The 20,758-nt window shown below is 38.5% G+C and overlaps 1 protein-coding gene across 4 annotated transcripts in view; it reads right to left on the reverse strand.

Moving 5' to 3' along the window:
* Nucleotides 1–232: 232 nt before the first annotated feature.
* LOC139985190 (myotubularin-related protein 9-like) overlaps nt 233–20,758 on the reverse strand; it is a 40,775-nt gene continuing 20,249 nt past the window's right edge. For all 4 annotated transcript variants that reach the window (XM_071999446.1, XM_071999450.1, XM_071999449.1 and 1 more), the window contains exons 6-15: nt 19,175–19,331; nt 18,625–18,729; nt 17,257–17,382; nt 15,765–15,867; nt 13,587–13,725; nt 12,880–12,964; nt 10,802–10,871; nt 10,258–10,357; nt 9,489–9,616; nt 233–9,219 (exon numbers count right to left, since the gene is read on the reverse strand). In XM_071999446.1, the coding sequence (XP_071855547.1) occupies nt 9,165–9,219; nt 9,489–9,616; nt 10,258–10,357; nt 10,802–10,871; nt 12,880–12,964; nt 13,587–13,725; nt 15,765–15,867; nt 17,257–17,382; nt 18,625–18,729; nt 19,175–19,331 (1,068 nt within the window). In that variant the 3' untranslated portion in view covers nt 233–9,164. The remainder of the gene's footprint in view (nt 9,220–9,488; nt 9,617–10,257; nt 10,358–10,801; nt 10,872–12,879; nt 12,965–13,586; nt 13,726–15,764; nt 15,868–17,256; nt 17,383–18,624; nt 18,730–19,174; nt 19,332–20,758) is intronic.

Here is a 20,758-nt window from a genome sequence, read left to right on the forward strand (position 1 = left end):
AAAGGGGATTTAACAATATGTCTAATGCCCCATTGTTTGTCCTAAGCAGGTAAACCGTCTAAGAATGTGCAGCGTATTGTCTGCAACTTTGAAAAAGATTACCAAGTACTCACTCCACATGTTATTCAGCACTTAGACTACATGTTAGAAATTGGAAGCCCTTCTAGTTTGACGGTAATGACTTTGTAAACTGCAGTGGTTGTAATCCTTGTTTGGACAAGGTTTTGAGCTATTCAAGTTTATGAAATAGTGACAGGTGATCAGCATGATATCCAAGAGAACTTCATATGTCATTCAAAAGCATTTGGTCAAATAATCAAGAACTTGCAATCCAATTTTTGGTTCAGGGGCACAAAATATAAACACATCGTTTTGGTCGTCTTCATCATCATCAGTTCTGATGCCGTTGGTCATTGCCCACTTCAAAATCATAGCTAAAGGTGTGGTTTCAGTCAATCTTGACAGTCAATTAAACATTTTCCTTGCTGTCAATTGAGTATGCAAAGACCTCTTTGTTTAATTAACAACAAATATCATGTTGCATTGTGCCTGGATCAAAACACAACAGCAAACTTAAACTTATTTGCATTTCATGTATGGCAATGTTGTAGGTTTTGGAAGCTTGCTGAAAGCAAAGGAACCTTTTGGAAAGGGGGGGGGGGGTCCATTGCAACCAGCGACGTAGCCAGGAATTTGAAAGGGGAAGCACTTTTTGCGATTGATATGGGGGAGGGGTCTTTGAGATATTTTTGAACAATTGAAGGTCCTTAGATGCGATCTGGTGTATCATATTATCAGCAGATTTTGTTTCCTGTTTGAATTCTTTTACATTTTCTTTTACATAATATATCAGGAAGACAAACAGTGTGCTCTTTTACAATTTTTCCATTAGGATGATTCTTGTTTATTGTCCAATGTCTGGACTTGAATACATTTGACGAACTTAACTGATGGACAATATAAACTTTCATAATTTGTAAGACAGCCAGATGTGCAGTGGCCTAAAAACAAATATCGTTATCGCAGTGTACACTCCATCGAGTGCGGTTATGTAGGCAATATGTATTTTTTTTTACGCAGTGGCCAACTGTAGGCTTGTAATAGGCTATAGGCTAAATTTAGCTAATAGCATCTGCCAAACTAATTAGCTGAATCAGTAGGCCTGAATGTTACTATGATTATAATCGAGTTAACGGAGCTGACGAGTATCCAAGATCAAAAGAGCACTGACAAAATAGCATGCTAAAAAACAAGGTTTTGAACATTTTTTTCGACACTGAAAGGGGGAGCTACTGCTCCCCCTGCCCCCTGGCTTCGTCTCTGATTGCAACCAGCCTTTACACTGTAACTCCGTCAGCATGTGTACCGCACAAACTGAGCAGAAACTTGTCTTTGTCTCCACCCACTCTTTCTCGTACCCCACACTGGATGTGAATTACTTTGCAAGTGTAAGGATATCACATGATATTCAATGTACAAGGGATATGTGTGAGGGAAATGTTAACACTAAAAACATGACTATCTCTCTAGGGAGGGTGATTTATGTATAACATTTCCACGTTCCCCCCCCCCGGCCCCCATCCCCAAGTGTTTTCGTAGGGAAATCTCGGAGAGTTGCACCTACAACAGCCCTCCTCATGCCAAGCAACGGCCCAATCATTTAAGTTTGAAAAAGCATGTTCAGGCAAAACTCTTCTACGCACCAACATCATGCAGTATACTACTGCGAAGGGGAGGGGGGATCGATAACCTCTCAGAACTTGGTCTGATAGGATGAAACATCTCAACACGTTAAGGCTATACGAGCTTTGGAAAATGCCAGGTTATGTATCTTACATTAAAGGGTGTGAAGACTCGCGCAAAAAGAAACGTCTAATGCCGGTAATCTGACTTATTGTTTCGAATGAGGTGTAACAGAAGTGTTAGACACCACCATCGATCCCAGAAAATACGCACACAGCTTGCTACCTTCGGTACTTAGACACTAGTGTACAGTCAGTACATACAGCTGCGGTCAATACCCATGTAGCACAGTGTATAAACGATACAGCGATGAACATCTCAGGTCCAGCTTAAGATAAGGTATCACGTTTCATTACTGTCTGCATTTTGTAGCGACAAGCAGAACACTTCACTTGCAAGCAACGGGAAGTTAACTTTTCAGCACCCGGTTTGGGGCGAGTCTTCAATGCCTTTTATGCAAACAAAGAGGTATACATGGCTCTGAATGTAAGTAGAACATAAAGAAACTCTAAATGTAAGCAAACAAGCGCGCCCTCTGTTATTATGTATTTGTTCTTTGGCCACATTTGCATGCCATTTTAACCACTTGAGACATTTTAAATCGGGCAAAGACTATAAACATGGTGAGTCCATCTGTGGTCTTGTACAAACAACAAGTTAAATGTCAACATGGCCTCACCTAGCTGTATAAACTCGGTATCATATCATAATTATCCACCTTTTCATTCTTCCAAATCTCTCTACAATAATACATTTGATCGTCCCTGATAACTGCATCAATGGACTCGGCGAATCCAATTCTATCACAAACAGTACTTTTTCGATCTTTATGACGTTATATTGTGGTATTTGGCGCCAATGTAAACTGCCTGACTGGCTTGAAATTCTCAGCATAATACAGACAAAGCTCGTCATTTCGATTGCCTCCGACCTCTGGTTACTTCCTTACCTTTTTCAACATGCCGCCTTTTATTCAAGTAGAAAAGAAAAGATATGAAACTTAAAAAGTAAGAGAAAGTGTCAAGCTGTATATACGCCACAAATTATTATGCCATTGCATGTTGCATTTCCGACTTATTAACGTAAACGCGTTTGACAACGTCACTTCCGCTTGGAGTTAAAAGACGGGAAAACCGGGATTAAACTTGCAGAACGTACCTTTGCAATTAGCTGACAAGGTAACTATAATTTTCAAATCAAGCTCTTTCCAGTGCTGTTGGGTTTGCCTTAGAAGGTATTCTTAAAAAGCGCTCTTAGACAGGCCAAGTTACACTGAACTAATACATGGATATCACGTGAAAGCATCGGTTTACCATATATATATATATGAATTCGGAGGTTCAGCTTCCTAGACCTTTTCATTTAGTCACCATAATTAATCGGGCTAACCCTAATGGTAAACATAGGGTTAAATTCCAGCGGCCCCCATCATTGTCTGGAAAATTCTTATTGTAGTAGAAAACCTTTCCGCTTAATGGCGCACATAGAAATTTTTAATTCCAACCAAGATTTTGACTTTATTAAGACTTTATTTTGACATGCCATTCTCCTGTGACGTTATCACAGTCGTTTGGAAGGTGGGGAAGTTTTCCATAGAAACTATTAGTTGTGCAAGTATCTGCAAGTTTCTTTTGATTTTTAGCCTTAGTTTGAAAATATGGCCACTTTAGCACTTATAACTTCTAAACCGGAATGGTTTGAGCTTCCGTCTCGAATATGTTGGGGAACTAGTGACCCACTAAGCCACAAAATTAAAAGATAAGATCGGATCCCCCACTTCAAAGACCCCCTAGCCACTAACCGAATACGTTTGAGAAAACAGGCGCATTGGACTATATAGGCTACAAAGCATGTGCATTATTGCAGGTGCGTATCCAGGGGGGGCGTTGGGGGCGCGCGCCCCCCGGGTAAGAAAAAGAGGAGAGAAAAAAAAGAAGAAAAAAGGAAAAAAGAGGGGAAAAAAGAAGAGGAGGAGAGGAAGGAAGAGAAAAGAAAAAGAAGAGAGAAAAAGGAGAAAAGGAGGGAGTAAAAGAAAAACGCGAAGACACCGGGAAGAGAAAGAGGAACAGTGACATCATTACAGCGCTGAAGGGTAGCCAGTGACGGATCAATGATTTCGTAAAAGTGTGACTCACCCAACCCCTTATACCGACAACTCCATTTTTTGACGTTTCCATTTTCCTCTCTCACTAATGATCTATATATATACTATATATCAGGTGCGTATCCAGGGGGGGGCGTTGGGGGCGCGCGCCCCCCGGGTAAGAAAAAGAGGAGAGAAAAAAAAGAGAAGAAAAGAGGAAAAAAGAGGGGAAAAAGAGGAGGAGGAGAGGAAGGAAGGGAAAAGAAAAAGAAGAAAGAGAGAAGAAGGAGAAAAGGAGGGAGTAAAAGAAAAACGCGAAGACACCGGGAAGAGAAAGAGGAACAGTGACATCATTACAGCGATGAAGGGTAGCCAGTGACGGATCAATGATTTCGTAAAAGTGTGCCTCACCCTACCCCTTACACCGACAACTCCATTTTTTTGACGTTTCCATTTTCCTCTCTCACTAATGATCTATATATATACTATATATGGTCTATCATAACGCGTGTGTAGAATTGTGCTATGAAACCAACTGTGGCTGGTCTCGAACTCGACCGTGTCGTCGGGGAACATGACGCATTTTGGGATGGGGGCGACCGCCCCCCCCCCCATTCAGCATTTTTTTAAATGATATCGCTAAGTAATTTCAAAATAGAAAGTGCTTAGATGCAACTTACAAGGCCTGGGAAGTGTCATTTCCAGCGATCTGGGAGACATTTTCGGCCAAAATTTGCTTGTACGCTTCGCGCTAACAAATGGTCCTGGGTAGTGCCATTTCCAGCGATCTGGGAGGCATTTTCGGCCAAAATTTTCTTGTACGCTTCGCGCCAACCGATGGTGGCGCTACGCTGAGATAATTTGCCTACAGGCTTCGCCCCTCCCTTGGCAAATTCCTCGCTACGCGCCTGTTCGAATTTGTAACGCAAACAGCAGATATCACATCATATCAGTGAGCATGAAAATGGCGTTCCAGGATAAAAAGCCTCAAAACTGTCCGACTTGCCTGAAAAAATAACCAAAAATTTTCGCGCGCTTAGCGCGCGTTCAACGTGTTAATGTCGATATCATATAAGCAAGCATCGGTTATTACATCGCATGCCATCATGTACCGTACGGTCCGTTCAAATTCCGCAGTATACCGCGGGATGCTAATGTAAACAACGACATGTCTCATGTAGATGTATAAAAAGCAGGTCCAATTATGTCAAAACTCTCTTTTACATTAGTAATGGCGAATTAGGGGCTGCACCCCCGCCGCGCAGTGGCGGAGCGTCCATACGGTCAGGGGGCGCATGCCCCCCCCCTGACGGACTCAAATGGACTGCTGGCGCGTTTTTCAGCTCTTTACCACTTTTTACTTATTCTAGATTATTGACTTTTTTATTGCGCTCTTATCTACTTATTGACATTTCTCACATTTTGTTGGTGTAATTTGGAGATGACACCTATTTATTCTTCGTTTATCTGCAAATTAGCCAGACCCGGAAAGGGTCATTTCCGGCGATCTAGGGAGTATCTTTACTCAAAAATTTTCTGTACGCTACGCGCCAACCAGTGGTGGCGCTCCGCTTAGATAGTGTTGAAAGCGCCCCTACAGACCATTCTCGCCCCTCCTGACCAATACCCCTAGCTCCGCCACTTCCGCCGCGCCTCCTACGCCTATGTGTATAGTGTTCGGTTTCGGAAATATCTGCTATTTTTGCATTTCCTTCAACCAAGTTTTATAATAGCCGTTATAAGAGGTTTTAATATTTCTACACCAATAAATTAACTGTGTCTGAATTTTAGAAAATTTCTGACCAACATTCTGCATCACACTTCCCTCTACTCGTGCAATTTTGACCGGTCTGTTAGGGGTTGAAGGAAGTTTTTCTATATTGGTTGTCCATAGATGAAATTTTGTACAACATTATGGGTATGTTTTGAAGTGAGTTTATTCACGAGAAATGTGAATTTTCAAATTCTGAACAAATATGGGGCTTAAAACCTTGAAACGTGGGGCCGACGGGTATTGTGGGCCGCGACGTAGAATCACCTACAAATGCAAAGACCCACAGGAGATGCGATCAGGTCGAACATGATGTGTGCCGGGTTGACAATCTTCAAAAAGGTTATGGATGGAAAAAAAACTATTAGGAAATACTTGGTTCTCAGACAAAAAGTGTACATCTGGTTGGTCATTTCAAGCCCGAGAAGTGCCGTTTCCGGTGATCTGGGGGGTATCAAAATAAGAAATTTTCTTGTACGCTGCGCGCCAACCGATGGTGGCGCTCCGCTTAGATAGTAATTCGCGGCCCCCGGGTTTGAAAATCCTGGATACGCGTCTGTATTGTGTATAGCTGATCAGGTAAAGGTTTATATAGAACAGTGGTTCTCAAACTTTTTGGATCTACCGCCCCTTTTGCCCTATTGGACCGGCCCAGCGCCCCCACCAACCTCGTGTCAGGGGCGGCGTCAGGGTTTGGAAATTGGGGGAGGGGAACAAAACAATATATGCTGGTTGATCATTTTCCAACTGACCAGTATGCACGAAATTGACATAGACGCAGGAAGCTACTTTTGCATTTGGGAGAGCTGGCGGAGTGTGAGTTTGTGTGTGTCGTGGGGGAGGGGTCAAAGGGGAGGGCCCTCCCCTTTGGGAAATTGTTGAATATTTTAATGCCCTTAGATGCAATATGGTTCAACAAAACGTAATTTGATGAAGGGTTGTTGGAATTCGGTTTGGTATGGTATATGTTACAGAGGAACATAATGGGGTTGTTGTCGGTTACGTTGAACTAGGGGTTAAAAAAGGGTTACCATATTACGGGCTCAAGCACCACCCGTCCCAGCACCACTAGCCTGGTTTGCGGGAATGGAAAATTGATGAACATAAATGGAGCCAGAATCTTTCATGGTGCACGAAAAGATAATTTCAGCTTAAATTTGGTGTGGATTCAGATTATCTTTATATTATGAAACTCCACAATGAATTTGGTAAAAACCAAATATGGTGGGTGTCGGGCCCTTGTTGAGTTGGCATGGAATGACTCATTTGATTGAGAGGTACTTTAAGAACTTTTTTGCATTGACAAGTATGTGTTCTCAGTAGGTTTTGACTGACATGAACTACTTTTTACCACTTTGTAATAGCTTGGAGAGCCTGGTATGTTAGTAAGCTTCTAATGTCTTCTCAAGTCCACATCGATATACTAATACATGTGCTTTCATCTGCTGCAGTCGTTCAGTCATATTCATATATTGTATGATTACTGAAGCCTATGTCTACCATTGTATTGTTTTACTTTTACTTATTTTATGATGATTAGCTTGTGTTAAGGGGGGTAGTTGACATGTTACTCCCCTCACACTGTATAAAATGTCATCTGTCACTTGCCAGGCCAGTGGTAACACACATGGTATTAGAAATCCTTGTGTAGTTTGAAAAATACAATGTCAAGACTTTTATTTTGACTGTAGGCAAGTAGTACTCTCTCTTTCTGAAGGAGGGGACAACTGACCCTTGCCTATGTTTTCGTAATTTTGCAGAAGTTTTCCTTATGTGTGTTTGTATAAAAAACCAATATTGTAAAACAAAAGTTTTCATCAATAAATATGGAACATTTAAAGATGGTGACATTCCCTTTTTTCCCCACATTATTAGCAGCAGCGTTATCAGGGAATAACTTCAAATGAAAAGCTGACACCTCCAGTTTTTTTTTAACCCCAGTATGGATAGAAGAAAAATTATGAAGGAATGATATAGCAAGTTTACTGGTTACATCAAACATACTGTATTTATCAATTATTTCATTGATCAATTATTCCGTAATAGTGCATTTCTTTCACCTCATTTAAATAACAGAATGCCACATACTGTAGACCAGTTGGAGCATACGCCTCTGTTAAGGTGAACTATAAGGCTATTACAGCAAGGAATTAAAGGTAGTCTTTTATTGGCCCCAAGTTAAAGACTGTACTTGCTAGAAGTTTTTAAACAGTACTTTCCTGGAGGTCTTTACTTTCCAAATTGTTCTCAGACATTCTAAATAAACAGAGAAGATGATCAAATGTCCCATTGAGGTAAATTTCCTCCAGGGTGTTTAAAACACAAGAATGTGTCCAAAGTTGACAAAATGTGAATATGTGGCATATTTGGGGCCAACACAGTCAAAGAGAGCTTGTCACCCTACAGTGAAAAGTAGTTAATATGAGTTGTGGGCGAATCTAGTGCTGATATTAATCTTTTCTCATTTAGCCACACCCCCCATTCCCTCCCATTAGCTAGCAGGCTCCCCTGCAATTGAAGTTTGATGCAAATGGCAGATCTATAGATGAGTATTAAGGGAATTAATATGGTATATGAGTGGGGAATGGTTGCAGCAAGAGTTGATGGTCTTCCTTCTACACTAGCACCCCATGAAGACTAATAACTCTGTCATACATACCCCTTGTCACAAGTCACATGCTACCAGAGCAAAATAGGGCTACAGCTCCACTCACCCCCCCCCCCCCCCCTTTTACCCAAACATACATGCACCACTTCCTCCGGATCAAGTGGTGACCTATCTATAACACTTAAAGCACTACGGACAGATTGGTGGACAGATAGGGACAAAGTATAGCCTTATTAAGGTTCCATGCTTCAAAGACAAATGATACCCTAATGAATATAAAGAGAAACAGCAGTTTCCTATTTATGTTTCAAAAAATGTGTCTTAATGAACTAGTTGACACAAATAACTTATGTTAACGGCACATTGTGCAGAAAAAGTTTGAGACAGTCTTGTCCGATCATTGAAAACGGCTGATCTACCAATCCTACTACACTCAAAGAACATAGCTTCAATGGACTTTGACACAAGTTGCATTAAAATGAATAGGAAATGCTATTTTTATACTCAATAGCATATGCTAATGACTTGAATAACACAAACTACATTAGAGCCCTAGAACACACTAATATTGTTACAAGATGTTGTTCCTTCTGTCAACCACTTTGTTTACTAACATGTGCCTACAATTAAATCTACATTGTAAGTAATCAAAGTAGACTTTTGGGTTTATTATATGATCCCTCCATGAAAAGCATTTACACTTTTGTGCACTACAAGATTCTAGTAGTTTCTTCCCACATGTTGCAAATACGTATTGTAAAGGTCAAGCAAACCACAGTGGAGTTCTTAATTTGGAGTGAATATTGAGACGCATTCACCCACATGGGATGTAGACTAAAGACACCAGTCTCTAGATAATTGAACCTTCCAGATTGCACACAATAATTTAATCTCGACAAGTAGTTCTGAAGAATGTCACCAGTCGGATTGCCAGAGAGGTTGAACTTGAAGTAGAACTTTCATTCTCCTATGAGACCTTTCTCCAATGCTTCCTTCTGTAAGTCCGCTAGTTCCCTAGAAAGTGGAGAGAAGTAAATTGGACATTGAATACCAACAAAATGACAGAGTTCATTCAATAGAGACTAAATTATCAGAGCTGGGTAAATGGCAATCAGCTACTATTTCCTTGTTGCATAATAAAGTAATAGGAAATCATATCAGAGATGTGAACAAATTTGTTTGAAGATTCTGTTTTTGCTCCTGGACAATAACAGAAAGACAGAGCAAATGCAGGCTAATATGAGTTTGAAGAGCTTAAACCTTCATATAAGATATCTACTAACCTTCTGAGAGCATAGACCTTAAGGCGACTCTCTTTGTCATCCTGCATAATGTCCAAGATGGCTCCCCATACTGCGGCCCTCGGTGCAGGTTCTATGTCCCATCGCAAGTAGGTACTTTCCCACAGACACTAAAGAGAATTCATGCATGTGAAGTTATGATATGAAGTTTACAAACTCATATGTTCAAGCTATTAGCATATTTCAAAACTATTAGCATATCTGAGAACTATTAGCATATATTAAAACTAAGAGAATATCTTAAAACTAATAACATATCTTAAAACTATTAGCATATCTTTAACTATGAGCATATCTTAATACTATGAGCATATCTTAAAACTATGAGCATATCTTAAAACTATGAGCATATCTTAAAACTATGAGCATATCTTAAAACTATTAGCATACTTAAAACTATTAGCATATCTTAAAAGTATGATCATATCTTAAAAGTATGAGCATATCTTAAAACTATTAGCATATCTTAAAACTAATAGCATATCTTAAAAGTATGAGCATATCTTAAAACTAATAACATATCTTAAAACTCATAGCATATCTTAAAACTATTCTTCTTAAAGCAATCTTCTGAAAGCAATCTTAAAGCAATTCTTCAAATCACAGCTAGACTAGAGTACATTTGATGTACTCCGCTCATAAAATCTCTTGATGAGTAAATCAACATCCCACACTGAAGGTACAGTAGCTCATCTCCTATTATGAGGAAGAGTGGGGGACACTACTACATGAATGTTGAATGATTGCTCACCAGACTTTGAGGGGCTACTGCTGGCCAAATGACATTCTGGTTGGATTTAAAGAGTGGGTTTAAATACTTCTGCAGGATATCAGGTCTGTTGACAAATGTCCTATAGGAGAGATTGAAAACAAGATGGACACATGACATTAATGAAACACAACATTTTAAGGGTAAGGAATCTGTGTAGGCCAAAACATACATTACTATTGGTTAGGTTAGGAAATAGATAGGCTCCACTTAATCAAGTCAGAATATAATGCTCCACACAAAGCATCCCTAAACAATATGTAATAATGAAGACCACTTCTCAAGGAAACCTGACTTGAATAAATCTAATATGTTTGTCCTTCTGAGATACAGTGACTCCCTTTCCGGGCTACTCTAGGAGGGATTCAAAATTAAGATGTAAAAATGCATTGCATTGCTCTCTAGTTTTGTACACACATGGTGTGCTTAAAGCATGTGAGGTCAGAGGTCACCACAGGTTTGAAAATGAAGTAATCAGGAATGTGTCATTTTGTTAAACGTTCACCATTTGAAGTAAAAAGCTTACCATAGTGATGTTGTTTTCTCTGCAAGTTCCAGCCTTTCTCTTTCTGCCTCATTGTTACACAGAAATGTACCTACATAGAAGAAAGTAATGCTAATGATACTTCTCTTAATCTCTTGCGGCAGTCTTGAGAATTGATGTAAATGTATCGTCGTTGCACAGGCAATTAAAACCCAAAACAATTTTAAGTGACCAAAAACTACATAAAAACTACATAATTTGAAATATGTTATTTCTTCTTTCCCATGTTCATACTGCATCTCCTTCATTTAGGGTGATACTTCAAGTTTAAATAACCAGAAAGAGTTGAGATTCCTTGCTTTAAAAGTTTACACACATTCACCTTATAGGCAACTGATTAAAATGTATCCAAAAGCAGTTCTCTTGATAGTAATTGCAACATTCACTTGTGCACAACAACCAAGTAAATAACTGGTCATTTATGTACATCATCTCCCAAAGTGTTTCAGTATCCAGCATGGCAAGTCTTGACATCCCATGGATGTAATGTGAAGCCATCCATATGCTATGTTCATTCCAAATTGAGCTAACAATGCCATTCTACCACAAACCCCTTAACAATTATTATATATGAATGTCTCCCTTGATGAGTTCACTTTATACATTCCAGATATATGACAACTTTCCAACAACTCCACTGCCTTAAGAAAAATCTCAGATAACTGGGCAGTCCTCTGACAACTATGGCTAGTGTTGCAAAAGATAACCTTTGACCATTCCAACTCAAACTGTGCTGAAAAGGACCCAAGTGTGTTAATAAGGACTCCTAATTCAAGATGGTATATTCTCTGAAGCAAAAACTGTAGTTATGGCCAAATATTTCACAAAAATTCCTTTTGAACAGCACTTCATATACAGTGTGCCTTCAAAAACAGAAGTTGAACAAAATGTTTCCTCTGATAACAATGTATCGACAATATAATTTTGTAATGGTTATACACAATTATAAGACACATTTAAGTTTGACCAGCAATTATAGCAACAACATACTAAGTATGTGACTTATAACAGATATGTTATTGATTATCATGTTTTGACCCCGGTTGACCTCTACAAAAAATCATCCCATCCAAGAATCCCTAATTAAAGAGGCACCTAGGTACACACAAAGTATGAGACTGATCAAAGTTAGACATATTGAGTTATCATGTTTACAAGTTTGAATTGTTTGACCACCAATGACCTCATATGAGCTTTGACCTCAATCATAAATACCACAAATAGTGCTTATTCTGGGACACCTACAGCCTGTCTATTAGATTCACCCAAGCTTTAGTTGTTGAGTAAGCTTGTCAACAAGCTTGGTGACCAATAACAAAAAGCAGCTGAGAACACAATGAAATGCATCTATGCACTAAAGTATGAAGTTAATACAAGCTACACTTGACCAGTTATTTACAAGCCAAGGTGTCACATACATACACACACACCCCATCACCATCACATAGATGAACATAGATACTCTTGCTTATATTAACTCTGTCATTTTGCAAATAATTGAAGCAAAAGTTTTCAGTAACTTCCATATCATTCCTTTGAAACAGGAACATTTTGTTGGACTCAGCTTTGGTTTGTACTAAATGACCTTGGCCTCATTTCCCACTTTCAAATTACTTCAAAAGACCAAATATATCTAATAAGCAGATAGAAATAACAAATATATGACTAGCAGACTACATGAATAAATCTATATCAAGTGAGCCCTAATTTTTAGGCTATGTTATGAAACACTGTGATAACCTTGTCCCTGCTTAATAAAGGTAAGTTTAGGGATGGCACAAAGACTGGTTGAGAGAAGCAGCCATGAATTGCAATTAACTGAATGTTTTTAACGTAAAGTTTGTTGAGGCATTCCTTCTGGAGATATCGTGTTTACAAGCAGGGCATCACAAACACAGGCAGTCATGATTGCATAATTATCATCCAAACCAAGACATAAACTGGAACATTTAATTCAAGGCCAGGGAGGGTTATCCTTTCAAAGCTATACTACTATATTGGTATGAATACAACAACAAGCTCTTTAGTTTAAAGCAAGGGAACCACTACATATTACGTACCAAACTGGGATGCATATGCATTCTCAAATATCATATGTAGAAAGTCTTCATTGAATTCAAAGGAACATGAAAATTGCTGATGGATCTGGAATGAACAAAGACATAAGAGTGTACTATATGAGTAACACATGACTTAGAAGTTGCATTCTGATATTAACACAAGTTATATAGACAAACCAACGACTGTAGCTAAGAAATCAAAATGTATGCCACAGATGGTAGTGTCATAAATTTGAGTGCAAAACTGCAAAAAATATAGAAAAAGGGTCAGGCCACAGATACAATCATTTAAACCAAATGCTAAAGATAGCATTGTCTTTCAGATCATACCATAGCTACTTATATCATAGACACATACTTACTTTAAGCTCAAAGCTATAGCTAGCCCTACTAGTGTTTCTATGTTTGTACCATAGATAATAAATCCTTGCTATGAGTGCTGGTGTCACTAACTTTATGCCATATTTAACTAATATTATAAGTCCATGTCATTGAGTTACCTTCTGCCTTAATCTGTATTACTTGCAATTGTAGAACAATATCAAGGGTTTTGATACGGTTCTCTAATGATTTGCGGGTGCGATAAGTTTGATATATTTTGAATTGAAATATTGTACGCTAGTCCTACTTGTTTGGAGAATGGACTCTCACAAAGAACACAGTTAATACTCAAGCCAATACAGAATGCATAATGTTTTACTACAAACCTGCCACACACAGTCCAAGAACAGTAAGAAAACAGGTCCAACATGCTTTGTTTTACCACTATAAAACACACTCTGAGAACAACGACTTGCAAATGGATGACCTCCCTGTAACCATTCTCTTTCTACTAGCGCCTCAAACCTTCACAAAAGAAGAAGATATCAAACAAGTTATTTTCTGACAACTGAATTCTTTTCAGCAACAACAGAGAGCTGCAAAATGGTCATCAAAACTATGAGCAAAACATATTGTTTGTGTAACACTGAATGGCTTGCAGCTTACCCTTCTGCTTTGGTGGCAATCCAGGCCATTTTTTTAAAACTTGTTATTTTTCTGGAAGACAATTTTAAATAGAAACCAACTGGAACGCCAATAGGCTTAGTGATTCCTTGCCACATTTCATAAGAGAAGTTTTTGGTATAATAAGGTGGATGCACATACTGCACATGAAGTTCATTCAAGCTTTAGTTTCGGAGGTATCCTATTTCAAAGGCATTTTGATTGAGCTCTTTGAACACAATAGAAAACAATTGGCCTATTGCTCTCTATAAGCTTGACCAAAAAATCGTTTAAACTTTACAGTTGCCAAAGTTAACAAAAATTTCAGACTTCCACCCTGTTGACCTCAACTGAACTTTGACACCCATGGGCAAGCGTGAAGTTCATTCAACCTTCACATATTGCAAGCTTTTCATAATTTGACCAATTCTGACCTCCAGTGACCTTTGAACTCTGTAAAATCAGCAGGAGTCATCTACTCTCTAAGTTGAATCCATATACTAAGTTTAAAGTTCTTCAAAGCTATACTCTTAGAGTTACAGGGTTTACAAGGTTTTCAGACTTTTACCTCTATGGTGCCAAAGATCTTTGACCTCTACAAAAACCACTAGGGTTCTTGCACTTAGGTGGATCCACATACAGAATATCAAGTTCACCCAAGCTTTGATGTTGAAGTTGTACAGTTTAAAATGTTTGCCTACTTTGACCTATGATAACTGCAAATGATATTTGACCCCCATACAAGAGTCAACAAGGTTTTCAGACAGACCTCTGGTGATGTCAAATGACCTTTTACCTCCAAGAAAACAACCAGGGTTCTTACACTAAGGTGGATCCACAAACAATATTTGGAGTTCATCCAAGCTTTGACATAAAATTATACAGTTTAAAATGTTTGCCGACTTTGACCTGTGTTGACCTTAAATGACATTTGACCTCTATAGAAAACAAGAGATTTGTTGCATACAATAAGGTCAATGAGCATAGCATCCAGGCTTTAACTTTATAGTAATCATGTAGACAAAGTTTTCAGACTCAGACCTCTGGTGAACTTAAATTACCTTTGACCTTCACAGAAAACAATAGAGATTCTGTACTCACTTAGATGGATCCACATATTAATAAGAAGTTCACCCACCATACAGTCTCCGAGTTATCATGTTCAAAACGTTTTCAGACTTCTGACTTTTCTACTTCTGTTGAACTCAATGAGCATTGACTTCCACAGAAGACAACAGGTACTCACTAAAATGTATTCACGTACCAACTACGGGACTCTTCCATGCTTTTACTTTTAGAGTTGCTGTGTTTACAAAGTTTGCAGACATTGACCTCTGTCAACCACAACTGGCCTTTGACCTCAACAGAGAACGTAGGTTTCTTGATGGATACACAGATCATTTCTGTTTCATGGTTCATCCAAGCTTTACTTTGGTGTTAAAGAATTTACCAAGTTGTTCAGACTTAGACCACTTGTGACCTCCAATGATCATTGACTTCTATGAGAAACAAAAGTGTTCTTGTACTCACTAAGGTGAATCCATATATTGAGTTTGAAGTTCAACTAAGCTTTGTATAATAAAGGGTTTAATAGGTTTTTAGATTTTGAACACTGGTGACCTCAAATGACATCTGACCGCAGCAGATAACAATTGCTAATATTCATCCACATCCCAAGTATGAAGTTGAAAAACCATGTACATTGTTAGATAGTTTATAAGTGCCAAGGCGTCACACAAACACCCATACACACAATGTCTTGACCGCATAGGTTACTTGTCTGCCGTACGGCAAGTAACTAAAACTACACAACTAGTCATGGCAACATCTCAGATGGCAGGCATCAATGATTCAAAACTCACTGCCTGTATTCACCTGAGTTTGTGCATTATATCACTTACCCTCTGATAGTTCGACAATCTGGATCAAGTATGACCTGTGCCAAGGATGTCACTTGAGGTGTGACATCAAACCCATCTGTGCCATGAACCAGAACAGAAAAATCTGAAAGTATAATAACAAACAATAATGTAACTTCCATGTGGCCAGGTCTGAGCAGGAAAGTCCAGGGTACAAGTTAACTGTTGACTGATGAACTAGCAGTATATTATACGCCCCCACAGGGTATTCCCAGATCAACCCCTAGAAAGATGCAATTTCAATTATTCCGTTTTGGACCTGTCTTGACCCCAAATGACCTTTGACCTACTACTTCATGTGTACACGTTCATGAAATCCCTGACATGCGCAACAACTTGGAAATACTTTTGGCAGGACCGAGCAAGTGGTCTGTGAGCAACAGCCTTTCAACTGATATTGACTAAAACACATATAGATAGATAGACAACTTACACCATTGGCTATGTCAATTGAGTTTGTATTACAAGAAAGCCAACAGGCTTGGTGATTCTTTGCCAAAAAAAAAAAATTAAAACATTGAATGCAGACTGCTTTACAAGGTTTTCAAACTTTGACCTCAGTTGACCTCAAATGAACCACGACCTTCACAGAAAACAATAGGGTTCTGGTATTCACTAAGATGGATCCATATACTAAGTGTTTCGTGGGCCTCTGTTGGGGTGCATGCAATAACCTGATCGACTATGCAATGATAATAGATTATAGATTGAATCATGTAACATCTTTCTCCTTTAATTTTGAAGCTAATCAATATAAAATGTTCGAATTGTCAGAGTTCAAGACAAAATGATTTCTGGGATTACTAAATGCAAGGGTAGCTCCTCTGCTGGGTGATGATACAGTACCCCTCAAACATCTGTTTGAATAGCTTCCATTCTTCCGCTCGTTACGTGATTCAATCTATAATAACACTAATTACAAAGTTCAAACAAGCTTTACTTTCTCATTTATTGTGTTTACAATGTTCTCAGACATTAACCTCTGTCGACCTCAAGTGACAGTCGACCTCCTAAAATTGTAACAGGGTTCTTGTATTCACTACTGTGGATCCACACACCAAGTATGAAGTTCATTCAAGCTTTTATTTTTGCAGTTATCATGTTTACAATGTTTCAGGCTTTGCTCTATGTTGAACTCAAATGACCTTGCACCTCCACCAATGTCCACAGTTTTAGTTTTCATCTCACCACTGTGGATCTACATACTTTCTATGCAGTTTAACCAAGCTTTGCTATTGCCATTTGTTTATGTTTACAAGATTTTCAGACTCTGACCTATGTTGAAATCAAATGACCTTCAAACTTCCACCATGCAATTTTCAAGGAACAAAGATTACATTATGCACACATAACCAAGTTTGTAGAGCATCTGACGCACTATATGCATGATTTTAAGTTGCATTGAGAAAGCACATCAAGAACGGTTTGAACTTTACCGTGTCAATTAGCCACTTTGTAACAACATGCTACTTACTTTCTCTATCAATACACTGGGCTACTAAGCAGGCTACATTCAGCAATTCCTTGACATGGCCCAGCCAACCACAGGAGGACAGTCTACTTAGCCATTTGTCTGTTGTCCTGTTGGAATCTTTGCAAGCTATAGAAAGAAAGAAGTAAAAAAACAATCTTTGTTATAACAAAGCATGCTGTCCATTATGTAAATCTATACAATAAAGAGTTCAGTGTTACTAATGTGTGCCTTCTTAATATTAGAAACCTTCAGGATTTTTGATTTCACAATGTCACTCCAGACAACTTCATAGCATATAGCATGTTCACACAAAATTTCTGTGACGAAAGAAGCAAACATCCATTTCATCAACACAGTGTTTCAAGGTAAAACGGATGCCAAAAACATGTGAACTTCTCCATAATATAATATAATATGATTAATCTTTTAACAGTCTAACATTTCATGTATGCATATGCAATATATATGGCAATCTACACTCATGCATATGCATACAATATAAATGGTCTTCAACAGTGAAAGAAGAACCATGTCCTAGTGCTTGTAGCATATGGAATGCTGCTATATCTTTCACAACATGTGAGAAGTAGCACAACCATCCCAAAAACATAATTTCAGATTACGAAATTTAGAGGTAAAAGCAGACTTTGGGATGTTTTTAGATACTTATATCAGTAATGAGTTGTTTTACTTCTGAGGCTTTTGACAAAATCAAGGCCTTCTCACTTGATTTTACATTTAACCCCTGGTCATTGGGAACTTGTCACACCCACATGTGCTCAATTAAAACAGCTGATCCCTGGGCACTTGAAGGAGCCACATTTATCTGTCGGGGACTTCCCATATGGTGCGGCCATAATCAGGCACACTCAGCTATATCTGCTAGTTATCTCACATGTCTACATTTACACACCTGGATGAAGAGAGGCAATTTGAGATGATAGTGTCTTACTCAATGTCACAATTTAATGATCCAGCCAGGACTTGCACCCACAATCATTAGATCACTATTCCTTTGCCTTAGCCACTTGACCACAACTCTTTTCGCAAGCTATTTATCTTTATTTTTGCAATGTTCCTTCTGTCGGTCTCAGATGATCTTTAATTCCACAACAAATAGCGACTGAGAACTTACTAGAGGTATCTGCCATAAGCATCATTTCACCAAAGTTGTACATGCTGATCAACCCTATTTGCAGGAAATTCTTGATTTTGACAACTTTTTGCCTCAAAGGGACTTGAACCCCATTTAATAGTAGAACAATACCAAAGTGGGTGGCATTTACATAACAAGTGTAATCTCCATGTTTATACAGGTTGAGTTACCATATATAAAAACAATACATTCTAACAACATGCAATATTTACCCTCAAGAAGTTTAGTCAGGCTCTCCTGAAGTGTGCTGTGCTTCTCCAATGGTTTGTGAACTCTCCGCCACTGAGGATAATGGGACTCAATCTCAAAACCACCACCTAAAACAAAGGTAAAAAGTAGAAAAATTATAAACAATATTCCGCCTATATGTGGAAAAACAATACAAAACAAACTTGTTTCAATAAAATGTGCCTCTAAAGTTTACTTAATAGTTTTTATTTATTACCTGCTACCTGTGGTTGAGCACTATCTCCTGTTAAGGTTGTACCTAAATTGTTTTGGATATATATGTATTTGAAATTGGAACAGTTAATAAACTTCCAGCCTCCACCTGAATTCGAACCCTCGGGTATCCCACTTTATATGCTAACCAACTCGAAATCATTAGCGAATCCTAGGACAGATCACGAAAGATATACTTTAAACAGACTCTATTAAATGCAAAGGAAAGAAATGAGCAAGGCAAAAGAATATAAATATTTTAGTAATACATATATATATATATATGTAGACATACATTAACCATTAAGAAACATGTTCTACCTTTGGACTTTGCTGCAACTGCAGAAGAGTATGACCTGGTGTCTATTATATACCCTCTACGGCCAATTCCAAGAGCAGCATTCAGCAGTTTCTCATCCTCTCTACAACGTTTGGAGTTACCACCAGTCAGTGGTTGGCTACTTCTCATTATGACAGTCTGTAAAGAAACCATATTAGCAATCTTTACTAGCACCATATCACTCCAACCAGACTACTGGCTATAAATATAGTGTAATCTGTAGTATTGGGAGAACATGTAATACTTACCCTGAGCTGTGAGTGATCTGTAATATTGGGAGAACAGGTAATACTTACCTTGAGTTATGTGTTATCTGTAGTATTGGGAGAACAGGTAATACTTACCTTGAGTTATGTGTTATCTGAAGTATTGGGAGAACAGGTAATACTTACCTTGAGTTATGTGTTATCTATAGTTTTGTGACAACAGGTAATACTTACCTTGAGTTATGTGTTATCTGTAGTATTGGGAGAACAGGTAATACTTACCTTGAGCTGTGTGTGATCTGTAGTATTGGGAGAACAGGTAATACTTACCTTGAGTTATGTGTTATCTGTAGTTTTGTGAGAACAGGTAATACTTACCTTGAGTTATGTGTTATCTGTAGTATTGGGAGAACAGGTAATACTTACCTTGAGCTGTGTGTGATCTGTAGTATTGTGAGAACAGGTAATACTTACAATGAGTTATGTGTTATCTGTAGTATTGGGAGAACAGGTAATACTTACATTGAGTTGTGTGTGATCTGTAGTATTGGGAGAACAGGTAATACTTACCTTGAGTTATGTGTTATCTGTAGTATTGGGAGAACAGGTAATACTTACCTTGAGTTATGTGTTATCTGTAGTTTTGTGACAACAGGTAATACTTACCTTGAGTTATGTGTTATCTGTAGTATTGGGAGAACAGGTAATACTTACCTTGAGCTGTGTGTGATCTGTAGTATTGGGAGAACAGGTAATACTTACCTTGAGCTGTGTGTGATCTGTAGTATTGGGAGAACAGGTAATACTTACCTTGAGTTGTGTGTGATCTGTAGTATTGGGAGAACAGGTAATACTTACCTTGAGCTGTGTGTGATCTGTACTATTGGGAGAACAGGTAATACTTACCTTGAGTAGTGTGTGATCTGTAGTATTGGGAGAACAGGTAATACTTACCTTGAGTTGTGTGTGATCTGTAGTATTTGGGAGAACAGGTAATACTTACCTTGAGGTGTGTGTGATCTGTAGTATTGGGAGAACAGGTAATACTTACCTTGAGTTGTGTGTGATCTGTAGTATTGGGAGAACAGGAAATACTTACCTTGAGCTGTGTGTGATCTGTAGTATTGGGAGAAAAGGTAATACTTACCCTGAGCTGTGTGTGATATGTAGTATTGGGAGAACAGGAAATACTTACCTTGAGCTGTGTGTGATCTGTAGTATTGGGAGAACAGGTAATACTTACCTTGAGTAGTGTGTGATCTGTAATATTGGGAGAAAAGGTAATACTTACCTTGAGCTGTGTGTGATATGTAGTATTGGGAGAACAGGAAATACTTACCTTGAGTTATGTTTTATCTG

Source organism: Apostichopus japonicus, chromosome 17 (assembly GCF_037975245.1).
Source record: "Apostichopus japonicus isolate 1M-3 chromosome 17, ASM3797524v1, whole genome shotgun sequence".
Classification (NCBI taxonomy): Eukaryota; Metazoa; Echinodermata; class Holothuroidea; order Aspidochirotida; family Stichopodidae; genus Apostichopus; species Apostichopus japonicus.